This window comes from Ambystoma mexicanum, chromosome 6q (genome assembly GCF_040938575.1).
Source record: "Ambystoma mexicanum isolate Mex_15411 chromosome 6q, UKY_AmexF1_1, whole genome shotgun sequence".
Taxonomy (NCBI): Eukaryota; Metazoa; Chordata; class Amphibia; order Caudata; family Ambystomatidae; genus Ambystoma; species Ambystoma mexicanum.
Window position 1 is genome coordinate 1172668745 of NC_090937.1, and position 13394 is coordinate 1172682138.

The window sequence follows — 13394 nt, forward strand, 5'->3', positions numbered from 1 at the left end:
AGTAGGGAGTTTGTGAAGGGTTATCAAGTAGTGGTCTGAGAGGGTCCGGGGTGGCTCGTCCATAAAGGGCATTGGGGTGCCGACCCACCCGTGCGGCGGACCATTGTGGACGAGCTGAGCCAGCCTACTGAATGAGAGTGCTCCCTCAGCTTCTTGCTGCAGTTGAGTGAACGTTCCCGGGCTGGCCTTAAGTTTCAAAGGGAAACATTGTTTTCCTTTGACAGTTTCTGTTCACCAGAGCGCCTGTACATTGGACCATGCAAGGCCAGGGTCCTTTTGCTTCCCCAGCCTTGCATGGCCAATTTGGGGATGCAATCTGGGGAACTGTATGTCTGACTGTACATAGAGGGGGGTCCCGGCGGCCTGGGTCATTATGTTTTCTGCACTCTGGCTCCTCCGTGCATGTGCAGGAACCAGGAAGAGCTCTCTGCTTCCTGTGCTTGCTGATTAGGGGTTGAAGGGCCTTTGTGGAAGGTGGCAAGAAACAGAGTCCAAAACGGGGCTGACGGTAAGAGGAACTCTGTATGAATATATGTTGTGTGTATGATGTATGGGTGTGTGTGTGTGAATGAGCTAGTGTATGGTATATGAGGGAATGTGTGGAAAAGTAAGTGATTGCTGTACAAATGGGTGTGTGAATGAGCAAGTAAATGTTGTGTGAATCTGTGTGCACTTGTGTTTGTGCCAGGCCCAGGCACTGATTTTGAGAGGGGATTGGGATGCAGGATATTACTATAATTATGATTGGTTATTTATAACCCGCTTAATACCCAGAGGTTTCAAAGCGTGGACCCAGGGTTTGAACCTGTTTTGCTCTGTCATCTTGCTTCCAAGGGGAGCGCGTTGCCCCTGAGCTATCCTCCCGAGACTAGACTATGGGCCTCATTACAAGTTAGCCGGTCCGATTTAACGGTGCCGGTAAAACCGTACCGTCTCTGTTTTCCGGACCAGCTAACTACGACCTCTGTGGCTGTGTGGCGTTACACCTGTCAGGTCTGACCTGGCGGGCGTAACGCCACCGGCCGCAGACGGACGTGGAAACACCGGCACCATTACTGCATGGTGCCATTGTTTCTGTGGTCCCCGACTCCATGGGAATGGGGAGTAACGGAATGCTGGTGCCGGAATTACCAGACCAATGGAGCTGTAATGCCCCGGTAATTCCGGCGATTCTGGCACCGGTATATAGCCAAGAGTCCAGCGGCAGCCTGCCGGTTTTACCGACATGACTACCGCTGGACTTGTAATGAGTGCCTATGGCTATGGCTCAGCATTTATTCTGGACTTTATGATAAAGCATTCATGATAAGTGGTGTTATGTGGCTAGACTCGTATTTTTGGTGCAGCCAGTCTAGCTATAATTTCTTACTATGGCATGGCATTTTTTACTAGACATCTATGATAAAGTAAACATGATAAGTGTTATTACATTGCTCGACTGCCATTTTTTGGTGCATGCGGTCTAGCACTCATTTATTGCTGTGGAATGCCAGTTTTTGCTCGGCAGTTATTATAAAGCACACATGATAAGTGTTATGAGGTGACTAGGAGTTACATGTCCCACCCCAAGCCCCTCCCTACCCATTGTAACCCCTTACCCCTCCTATATATATATATATATATATATATGTATATATATATATATATATATACATATATATATATATATATTTTTTTTTTTTAAAACAATTCAGTATTTTACTCTGCAAAACTTTTTAGGTAAAGATGTTGTTCGTTATTTTTAATTCTGTAAAGTCACTGCATACCGTGGCTAGGCTAGCAAATTTTAGTGCAGCTAGTCTGGCTATAATGTATTTGTGGCATGATATTTTTTACTAGGCATCTATGATAAAGCAAACATGATAAGTGTCATTACGTGTCTAGAATGGCCGAAATTGGTGCAGCAAGTTTGGACATGTTTGGCAAATATTAGTATGGTTATATGGGGGAATACTGCATATATTGTGCAGCCATCATGGAAATGTATCGGCTCTGCCACCTTGACATTTATTTTTTGCTACCATATATTGTGGGCAAAGGCGTCATGAAAATGATTCGCGAAATGTTTCTGTGCATTGATCTTAACTTCACCTACTGGATTCTTTCATGAGTTGCCCTACATAACTGATTGCAAGCTGTCTGGTTTTTCACCCATTTTGTCACAGAAAGTGTGCTGTATAATGCACCATTTTAACCCATTATTGAGAAACAATTGCCGGGGGAGAACCTTCCAAACCTCCCTTGGTTGATTTGGACTGCATCACTACAGTTGGCCGCTCTTGCATATTTTTGGGTGATATTTACACTCCATTTAAAAATGTCACCAGCTGCCACTAGAGAAGGTGGTTTTAAGCTGTAGATGATGTGCCTTGGACACATTTGTTTGGTTGATGTTGCCCATGATATTGGTGACAACATTAGTTGGGAGAGTTTCCAGCAATAAGTAAAGATCAGAGAATATATTTTTGAGGGGGCCAGGAGGACAGTAACTGAGTAGGATAGTGAAAGGTTGGGGAGCAAGAAATTGGGTAGTGATGTGTTTTAAGGACCAGGTAGTAAAGCTGGGGTGTGTCTTTACTGATCATCAGACCAATACCAAATCTGTTCAGTAAGTGAGCAAGAGTTTGGAGAAGAGGAGGGACTGGATTTCACTATGGAGTGTTACGCTCCCCTGGTATCCACGGGGACGCCACCCAGCCACTTGGTCGTTGGTGCCCTTCCTAATGATTAACTGGTGTGGTCTCGGTGTCGATGGGATTCCGCCTGGAAATTAAGACTATATTAGGACTGGGCTACCAAGGTAAGTTTTCCCCCACCGCCCTTGTGTTTCCAGCCCCTCCAGGTTCTCTTCTCACCTGGTTGTCGGAATCGGTGGGCTCTCCGTCCTGCTCTCTGGGCAGGGGCGCGTTGTCTTTTGTGGGCGCGGGCGGTCCAGTCACTCCACTGACTGCTGCCCTTGTAGTGTCTTTCAGGTAGGTCTTATTGCGATTGATGGCGTCGTAATTATTTCATGCCTTTTCTCTGTTCTAAATGTCTCTTTTTTTATCTCCCTAGAGCGCGGAGTGTCCGCTTGGAGAACTGGATATGCTGGTTCTCACCGGGAGATGATGGCGCGCTATAGCACTATGATGCAGTAAGGAGGCGCTTTGCGTAGCGCAGCGATGTCTTGTCCTCACTGACCTGTGCTTTTCTCTTTTCATAGTTTGCGGTGAGTTCCCAGCGCAGATGGAGTTCCGGAGCTATGCCGGCCAAAAAGCAACCAACCAGGTAAGTCTTTAAGCGCTTTGTGGTTGTAATGTCTCAACTACCTCTTTTAATGATGTCTTTCTCATTTTCTCAGGTCCTTCGATCCGGGCGGTGAACTCCACCAACAGAGCTACTCAGGAGCTGCGAGCAGTGAAGGATGATGAATGCAGGTAAGATTCTGCTGCTAACGATGTTCTTGGTTTTTCTGCAGGTCCGGAATTCACCAGGCTCGTGAGAAAGCTGGACACGATGAGCGTCATGTTGCTAGAAGCAAAGTAACGCGAAGCGTGTTGTCTTGTTCGGGTGTGGTTTAAATAGCCACTGTAAAGTAGTCCAGGTAAAGTAGTCCCTAGGCCACCACACCCAAAACACTAGACCGCATAGCTTGGTTCTATTAATCAAGCTATGTGTATGCCTCCATGTTGGCTGAAAGCCTAAATAAAGTAGTTCCTCAAGCAGATGTCTTTCCTTACTGATGAGCGTGGCACCAAAGGCGCCAGGACTGGCCCCAAAAGGGCCTGAGAAGCGGATGCCAGGCCTTATTAGTGATCCGAGTCCTGATTCCACCTGGCCAATGGGCTTGCCAGTGGGGATCAGGGCTGAGGGTCGTGACACGGAGGTGGGTGAAGGATTAGGTGTGCGTGGTTAAGAAGGGGGCAATAATACAGAGGAACGTGCCGGTTAGGAAGTGTAGGAACAATGGAAATGGGGAATCGGGCTGAGGGAGAGGAGAAATAGTGATGTGTTTTGAGTGGGGGTGTAGAAGACCTGAGTAAAGTGGTGGAGTAGTGGGTAGCAGTATAAGGATGAGGGGGCATGGTGATTGGGTGCTGAAAATAGTGAGAGAGGCTAAGGGTCAGATGGTGCTAGGGACTGGCAGCGGTGCTTACCATGTCTGGATAGATTGGTTGGGGTTGGAACATGGGTGCCTAAGCCAGAAACCCTTGCAGGTCCAAATAGGGCCTCACGGGTGATGCCCTTATTCTCTGCTGTTCTGAGATGAGGACAGCCAGTGGTGGGTGGGGGCGACCAGAAGGGCCCCAATAAAAAAGGAGGCATGTACCCCCTTCAGCCAATGATTGAACAGCCTGGAATAAAAGTGGTCATTCATCCAGCTAAGTTCAGGTACAGGAGATGGAGGAATGTTGATGCTCTGGGCTCCAGAGAGAAATGCTGGTTGACTCCTTTGATCTCATCTGGTTGGTCTAGGCAGAAATACGCTGGGCAGTCAGCCTGGAGAGATGCCTCAAAGTCCCCTTGTTGGCTATTTCCAAAACCTACGAAACCAAGCAGACAGTGTTCCTTCATTCATCATTGACAGTGTTCAAGGACCTTGCAGACCGCAGAATTAAAAGAACTCTTTGCGGAAAGAAACTATGTTGGATAGGTTGTCTAAAGACTATTGAGCACGGTCCTAATGAAAGTGGCTGTTATGTTGGCCAATATTAATATTATCATTTTATAATTAAGCAATATGCCCCGAGCGGCGGGGGCATTACAGAGTCAGGTAATGAATGCCCCTGGGCCCATAGTTATAGGCCCGAGCTGACCCGGTAATGCCCCGCCGCTCGGGGCATATTGCTTAATTATATAGACCTTAGTCTGTGGATAGTAGTGAGGAGGGTTGGGTTGGGATGGGATGGAGATAGGAAAGGGGATAGCCAGCACAAACAAATACAGAAGGGCAGAGGTACGTGGGGAGAGGTAATATGGTTGTGGCATTAGAGATGACTGTTTCCTAACTGTGATTAGTCATCTGCAAAACATGGGATAACATTTCAGGAATGTAAAGCGAAACATACGCTTTACTATAATGGCAATATCTAGACTAGATGATGCATGGCACTAGATGTAGTTAGTGTGTTGTTGCGTGATGGACCTGATATGTGCTTAAGCGTGCCCATGAGTGTGGAGGCTTTCATCATGAAAGCTTGTGAGAACCACTCCTTGTGTCCGGGAAGAGAACTGGTTTTGCCAAGCCAGCTGACAGATGTGTCAGTGCCAGGAAGTCATGTTTATAGATTAATACATTTTAGAAAACATGAGGTAAACTAATAGTACTATGATTGAGTCCAATTTACAAAAATAACCCCAGAGAACCAAACGTGACCATCTGCTAACTTGAAATAACAGATTTGGTCAAATTTGATCACTCCAATCAGTCATTCTTTCCATCAGGGATTTCACACCTGGTTTTAGAAGTGAGATACCACAGGACTTGATACAAAGGTCCAGCCCACCAGGCTACTGAGACCCTCAGGAAGGCAGAGAAAATATTCTGCAAACAGAGAATCCTCAATTGTTACTACTCATCTAACCGAAGGTCCACTGCTTTGGGGGATTTATTCTATAATGAACAATCCAGAAGATGTAAGATGGGGGAGGTTACCAAACTCAATCCTTGCATGGGTTCACATCTCAGAGCTTAGATGGAGTGACCTCACGCTGCCATGTGGTATTGCTTTGCCAAGTTTACAACAGACTTTCCTTCTGCTGATCAATGGTCTATAAACGTCATGATGAGAGCAGTGATATTGTGCCTGGTCAGATGGCTCAGCGGGTTAGGCGCTTGTTGATGTGATCTGTGTTTGATCTTGATCTGCAACTCACAGGTTTAAATCCCGGCAAGGATAGCTCAGCCTTTCATCCTTCCACGGTTGATAAATTGAGCACCAATTTCGATTGGGTAATGTATGCAAATATCTTAAGTGCTTTGTATAAAAGCGCTTTATACATATCAAATTATTATTATATTATGCTACAGTGGTCTCATGAAACATGAATAATACGTTTAAATGTGACACTGTTCATTTAAAAAAAATCACATCCACAATGCCGGTCACTACACATCCAAATACATTAAGTATCTATTATTTTAAATTTTTACCAATTTATCCTGCAGTGCACTGTCGGTCAAGTGCTAATAAAAATAGTGTCTTGATGCATTATCTCGATTTATTTTATTTTAAAAGGATTTCAAAATGGTAACAATAGAAACCATATGACAACTTGTTTATAGATGTATTTTCAATCGTTCACGTTACAAACAATACAGAATGTTCAAATCAACATCAATTTGGTCTGAACAGTACAAAGTCAACATCAAAGTGCAAACAGTGATAAACAGATGGCAGAATAGAGTTAATTATTAAAAACGTGGGTCACATTGCATTGTGATGTCATGATAGAGCTGCATTCTGCTTTTTATAGAGTCTTCTGTACAGGATGTTGTTTACCTGCCAATAGATGCATTTGCACTCATCCTTTCAACACCTAAATACATCAAATATAAAGCTAGATACAAGGAAAGCAATTCATTTTTTTAGGAACACACTACACTTGATCTTAGCCAAAAGGCAGAAACAACCATGACTCCCCAGGCAAGGAAATGTCTTTACTAGGATACTGCCACCATTTGTATTTGTTTGCCTTTTTTAAAATGTCTGGCCAAATTCAAGCCTTTAGTGCTCTCTTGAGTTATTTGCTTTCCTTGCCCTGATCGCAAGTGTTCCATGTCCCATGAGAATGCAGGAATCTTACCCCAGTGAAATACTTGAAGCTCTCCGGCTTGTATTCGGCGAGGACCTTTACTAAAGCCTGGTATGTTATTGCAATTTAATTAATGAAATTGATAGAGAGATAAAGTGTCCAGTTTACTTTGAAACATTTCAATGATTCTTGTACTGGTGGAAGTGAGCCTTGGTGTCAGCTTTACCCAGTAGACAAGCTGGTACAGTGAGCGATAAAGCCAAATGGAAAATCAAAATGCAGAAGTAGTTATTTTAAAAGACACATTAAACTATACTGGTGCATTTTTGCTTTAAATTGCATGAGTCCATATGGATCACTCACAACACTTTCGAAATAATAAGGCCACCGCCTTTAGTAATGATTTGTGGTAGACAAGTGCCACTTTTTACGAAGCTCTAGGAGAGTATTAACTCTGAATAGATCCCTAATGGTGAGTGGAGTCAAATCTCAAAGTGGAGCTCCAGGTGCATCCCAGATACATATATGCCACAGATCACACCATGGTTACTAGGATGCATGATTCTGATAGGTAATATCTGGGTAACACTTAGTAGCACAGCCTTTGGCATGACCTCCCTGTTTTTTAAACACCCCTCACCCCTATGAATTTGATTTAACAATCATATTTGTTTGGACTAGAAGGGTTGTCAAACTCCAGGCCCCGAGGGCTGTGATCCTCACAGGTTTTCAGGATATCCATCATTAATATTCATCAGGAAAAATGTGCATACAATTAGAATCATGCACATTTATCTTATGAATATTAATGAGGGGTATCCTGAAAACCTGACATGGATCCGGCCCTAATCCCTCAAAGGACCAGGCGGGAACAATTCCTTTAGAGTCCCTTTAAATTGAAATTGCACTTTCAAACCCTGTCATAAAAGCATACAGCACTCTTTACTGTGCGCACAATACCTGCCCTTAAGTCAGGCTATTAAAGTCATAAGATGTTTCACGGCATGAATAAAACATTTTTTGGTCATAAATAAAAAAAAAGATAAAATGTACATTTTATAAATGTTGCACACTACCACAAGCTATCCTTTCATTGAGCGTGTGTGTATGTGTGCATTGTCGTCACATTCTCAAACAACACTGCTCAGTGTACGACTGGAGTGAATTTGGGATCTTGATTTCGGAAGTTTCCTGTCCAAAAATCAACTGTCCTTGTCCAGCGACTGCTCCAATGGCGGCCTTAGGACTTGCTGAAGAAAATAGAGTGCGTTGCAAAGGGTTTGGCTTCGTAAAGTTTTCTTCGTTTGCGTTTGTGCTTACGGATAGTGACAACTGTCAGGAGCAGCACAATAGTGAAAAACAGGCAGAAGCCGAAGAATATCAGGGGCTTCTTCTGCTCGATGAACAGGCAGATGGAGCACGGTGTCTCTTGGCGTCTTGGTCGGCACGGATTTTCCAAGCGTTCTGCCGGGAAGCCATTGTTGCAGATCAGTGCCTTGTAAGCTTCGACAGATGATTTTGCTTGGAACTCCGCATTAAAAAACCCAAACGGCGTTGTCTTATAGGAATCACTCAATCTGAATGCGTAGTAGCCTTTAATGTTGACTTTATCAATTTGATGTGCTGTCGAGAAAATAACATTGGCATGATTTGAGTATTTATTACACAAATGTACTTCTAACAGCATATAAATACATATTATATAACTTATTTTGCAATGTTTAGGCACACACTGCAGTACTTTGAAAACAGAGATATCACTGTGTTGAGGTCATATCCGGGAATTCATGTTCGTGATTGACACTCAATGGGACGCCTAAAATAACAACCTGGTAAATTAGACTCCATGTGTGCCCTTGCTTGTTTCTATTATTAACCCCTTGTTCCGAATCCTGTATAGAACGCAATCCAACCTCGCATCGTGCCCTTATCTGACCTTACCATACACTGATATATCGTTCGATAAACCAGTGCACCAGGAATGCCCTTGACTGCTTGAAATACAGCATCTGCTGAAACCAGCCCGAAAGTCATTCTGACATTACTAAATAACCCAAATGGGCTAATTAGTGACGTCAAGTGCCGGCAATCTTCAGTCCGGCATATCTGCTGGTAGGCAGCAGAAAGGTGAAGGAAGGAAAAGAGGTTGGCTCCATTTACATTGTTCAGAATCTCTCAGATGACCGGCAACAGGAATGTATCTACCACTGTGTTATTATTTACTTTCCTTCAAATCTACACACATTCTTATCTTGGCTGCACACTTGCGTGCAACTGTTGGGCTTATCCATTCAGCTGTAACAGTCCCTCTATCAATTTTTCATTCACTAACCTTTGGCTTTCCCTCTCGGTCCCCCATGCAACAAAGGGGATGCCCCTCACTTTATGCGGTACTGGGAACATGCCATCCTTCACGGTTATCCTACATGCATAATCGGTCAATCTGCATATTTTGTTGGTCAAAACTTCAGGGTATTATGCAGCTCACTTTCACCTGCCAGTTTAACATACAACACATGATCTACACTGTGGGGTTAAGTTTCATACACAATGTAGCTTGGTCCTTCCAGTCCAATACATTCAACACCTTTTTTGTAACATACTTTTTCACTATGGCCAAGCGACTCTTACTGTCCTCTCCGCAAAGTAGAACCCCATAGTTCATACCTGTCTGGCAGAACCCCATAGTTCATACCTGTCTGGCGCTATATATCAAGACCTTCTAAAGTAAACAGGAATAAACAAGACACTGCCCCATGTAATAACAGACGTACATGTTGTTAAAATACTTGTTTTAAGTGGCATTTGTATAAATATGAAACTTCGAAAAGCGATATATTTCGTAAAGTTTTTGTGAAATGATTCATATTAGAATTGGATACAAGAAATTACTTTTTTCTGTAGGTTTATGCAAAGATACAGTAACGATAATGATAAGACTAGCACATTTTTGAGAGATCATCTGATCAAATATACTCCAAATTGTAACTTGTGCTCAACAAATGAGCTAATCCTAGGACCTGTCACTTTAAGAAATCATGCTGCTTTTTCGTGCAGGCCTTTTTGTTACCAGAGAAACCTTAATGTCCAGGAAACAGCTCAACTTGCAGAGAGAAGCTCTGCACTCTTTTGGGATCATTTCCCCCAGATAGATCAGGGGATAGAACGGGAAAACTGCTCTACAGATGTACTCGCTCGGTGCAGGAAAACCGAAAGCATCTCGGTCTGGATCTGATTCTGACCCGGGTGGAGAGGCTAGAACCCCTAAGAATTCTGCCCGCATTTTTGCACCTTGAAAAAGCAGGCCTGATCCACAGTGATTCCTCATAATGAGGGCTGCCACGCAGGGGAGTTGCTAGGTCTGGAAAAGACCCGGGGCTACTCTGATTTCGGAACTGTTGGGACTGGGGGCTAGCTAGTCTTTTGGCTGAAGCTCCTGAGATTCTATCCGGGGCTACAACCAAAAGATCAGGGGCTATAGCCCCCTTAGCCCCCCCTAACAACGCCCCTGCTGCTACGCTTGAGGTGGCCGCCAATAATGAACACTGATGTTCGTTCACACATGCACACATAGCAGTGGCGAAAGTGTCTTTTCCGCCTGGGGTGGACAATGGGAAAGACGCCCAAGGACCACATTTAGGGCCTGATCAATGGAATTTTTAGCGCAGTACAAAGCTTGCACTGCATCAATACACTTTTCACTGCTCCATGGATTAGGGTAGAGCAGTGTAAAGTGTACTTTTGCACTGCAAAGTCAATTTGCACTAAAAACATATACTTTGCATATACTTTGCACTGCTCCATGAATCGGGTTGTTTGTTGGCAGTGCAAAGTCGCTTTGCACTGCGCTAAACATTCCATGAATCAGACCCTTAGTCCCATACCATTTACTGCCCTGACTGTAAAATGATTAAAATTCAGCAGGGAAGACCTTGGACACGATCCGCTTTGAAGTATTTACCAGCAAATGCAAAATGAGTGCAGTAGTGGATTAGGTAATTTACACTTTGTATTTCAATTAATACAAATCTCATCACTCGTGATCAATGCACAATTTACACATCTTTTCAACAAAACATAAAGACAGATACGGCAGACTGCACTGTTATGCTAAACGGGACATGGCACAGTAGATGGTCTCTGTCTCAAAGGAAAGGACCTTAAAAATTGAGTAGGCTGTTATCACATGATATCCCTACCCACAGTTCTGTTAAATATTCAGTAGAACAACCCATATAATTATACATTTTGTTTACTTCACATTGCATCTACTATGTCCTAAGTGCCAAACTGCTTTGGACACAAAACGTTGATTCATTGTCCTTTGTCTATGTTGCATGTCATTTATACAAAATGCAATATGGTTACGCACCATATAAAGAATATAAGAATTATGCCTTCACAACGGGTGCAAGGCTTAATACAGTAGAATGTTCTGTACATAATTAAGGTAACAGTGGTGCCAATAACTATTTATTATTCCACTTTGTATTTTTCTAGTCATTTAAGAAGAGGGGGGGTCACATGAAACAGAAATGGCTAACAAAACTAGCAGTTACGAAAGGACAATCAGTCCTTGGGGAGGTTACCTTTACAAATGATGAGCAATGATTGAGTGAGGTGGACAACTGGTGAAGGGGACATTAATGGAACCATATACCTGGAATACGAATAGGAGGACAGCACAACAGAATTATTGACACAGGCCAGAGACCCACCTTTGCATATTAACTATTTACATAGAACTGGTCTGAGGGCAGACTTCAGGAGTGGCAGTTTAGCAGTTAGTCAGGATAGTGAGTGCTGGGGTGATATCATGGACCCTTCCATTGCTACATTGCTAGCAAATTGAGTTTGAAGTGTTTTTTTGTTTTTTCAGTTCCAAAGAGGAGTTTGTATTGCTGGCCGGTGGAGAGCTTTTCAGTTGAGTGGGGCATGTAGTGAAAAGGAGTGGACGCTAGAGAAGGCATGGGGGGCGAGGGGTAGGTAGGTTTGAGAGATAGAAGGAGCAGCATGTACAAAGAGTGGAGCACAGTGAGATGCAGACAGTGTGGTAGTTGGGGCTAGACCATGAATGGATTTAGAGATGAACAGCAGGAATTTAAAGACAGTGGTTCTGCATGGAGAGCTATCTAACGTGGTGATGGTAGGTGGAGGTGGGAGAAGATCTACATAGGTTGAAGATGGTTTGTGTTAGGGGCCACCACGGGACGTGCAGCAAAATGGCTGCCTAAGCTGGACTGTCTGCTCGCCCTCAGAAAATAATCTGACAAAGGGTCCATCCCCCCGACTGGGGGTGGGGGGTGCAGAAACATACTGGCAGATACTGTAGCGTGGGGGCTTTGATCCATCGAAAATGTGGCCCAAACTGATGACCAAGTGTGGTACATGTGCCTCCCGTGTACCGCCAGACCAACACGAGACTGTGGGCCCAATTGCAGAGGCACAGTCTGGGCTGGCCTGGAGGGCAGCCGATGCGCTTGGGCCCCCAGAGAAAGACTGGCAGAAGCAGTGATCGACATCCCCCGTCCTTTTTTTTTTTATCTGACACTGACTCCACGGAGTGGCAGAAGCGGAGTACGGCAAGGCCTGCCAACACGCAGTGGGGTGCGAGCTCCCTCCTATTTCAAATGGATAGAGGCAGGAGCTGTCCAAGTGAAAAGCAGCAAGGGGGAGTGGTGACAGGGGTTCTAGATAGCCCTGAATGAAATTGCAAGGTCTGCCATACATATTATCCATTGCGCAGAGGCCCAGAGACTGTGACCTGATTTGGCCCCGCTGGAGGCCTTGGAGTGAAGTTGGTGGGTGAGGAGTGGAGGTGCCCACCCATAAACAGGAAAGTGTAAAGGGCTGAAGGAGACTCCCCATTGGGCCACCGTGACTGCTGGGTATCATCTCGAGGGAGAGATGGTCCCACCTGAGGAGTGGAAAGTGGGTTAGATGCCTCATCCATGGAGCTAGGACAAAAGGGCCATACTATTACAGAGGACCATAGGGTAAAGAGGGAGAAGTGCAGGAAAACGCCCCCACAGACTGGTGAAGTGTGGCAAGTGACAGAGCTCAGACAGAGTGACAGGGGGCATTATAGAGGCCCTACCTAGGAGTGACCCTGGTGGGAACGGAAGAAGCCAGTCATGACCATGGTGAAGGAGACACAGAGCAAAATGTATTGCTACACGTCCGGGGCAGCGGGCAGGACGAATGCAACGCAGAGCGCAGAGGACACGCCTGCTTATGGAGAGAGGGAACCCACGAAGGTGCAGGTTCTAAAAGCGGTGACGGACTACAGATTAAGTATGGAGGGCAAGATCGGGCAGGTGGGGGTGGAGGTGAGCCTTCTCCGGACATATTTGAGAGATAGGGAGGTTTAGTCGAGGTAGAATTTGTCTCATTAGAATGAGTCTCATTTGTTTGGCCTGAAATTAGCCGCAAATATATGTTGGGGGGGGGTAATCGTGCTAATAAAAATAGAGGGCGGTCATGGAGGTTTGTGGGGGGTATCCCCTGAATATTGTTGCAGGAAACCTGAAGAAAAGAAAAAGAAAATGTGATGAATTCTAATTCGCTGATAAAGACTTTACCAAATCATCTCCAACTAGATTTGAGCAGTGTCAGAGAGAGTGGGAGAAGCTGAGGAGCGAATTAGCCACCTGGAGGAC

General features: G+C 44.7%; 1 protein-coding gene across 1 annotated transcript in view; it reads right to left on the reverse strand.

Moving 5' to 3' along the window:
• Positions 1-6187: 6187 nt before the first annotated feature.
• The window catches only part of KLB (klotho beta), a 385009-nt gene continuing 377802 nt past the window's right edge, over positions 6188-13394 (reverse strand). The window contains exon 5 of the mRNA XM_069631786.1: positions 6188-8358. Within this exon, the coding sequence (XP_069487887.1) occupies positions 7976-8358 (383 nt within the window). The 3' untranslated portion in view covers positions 6188-7975. The remainder of the gene's footprint in view (positions 8359-13394) is intronic.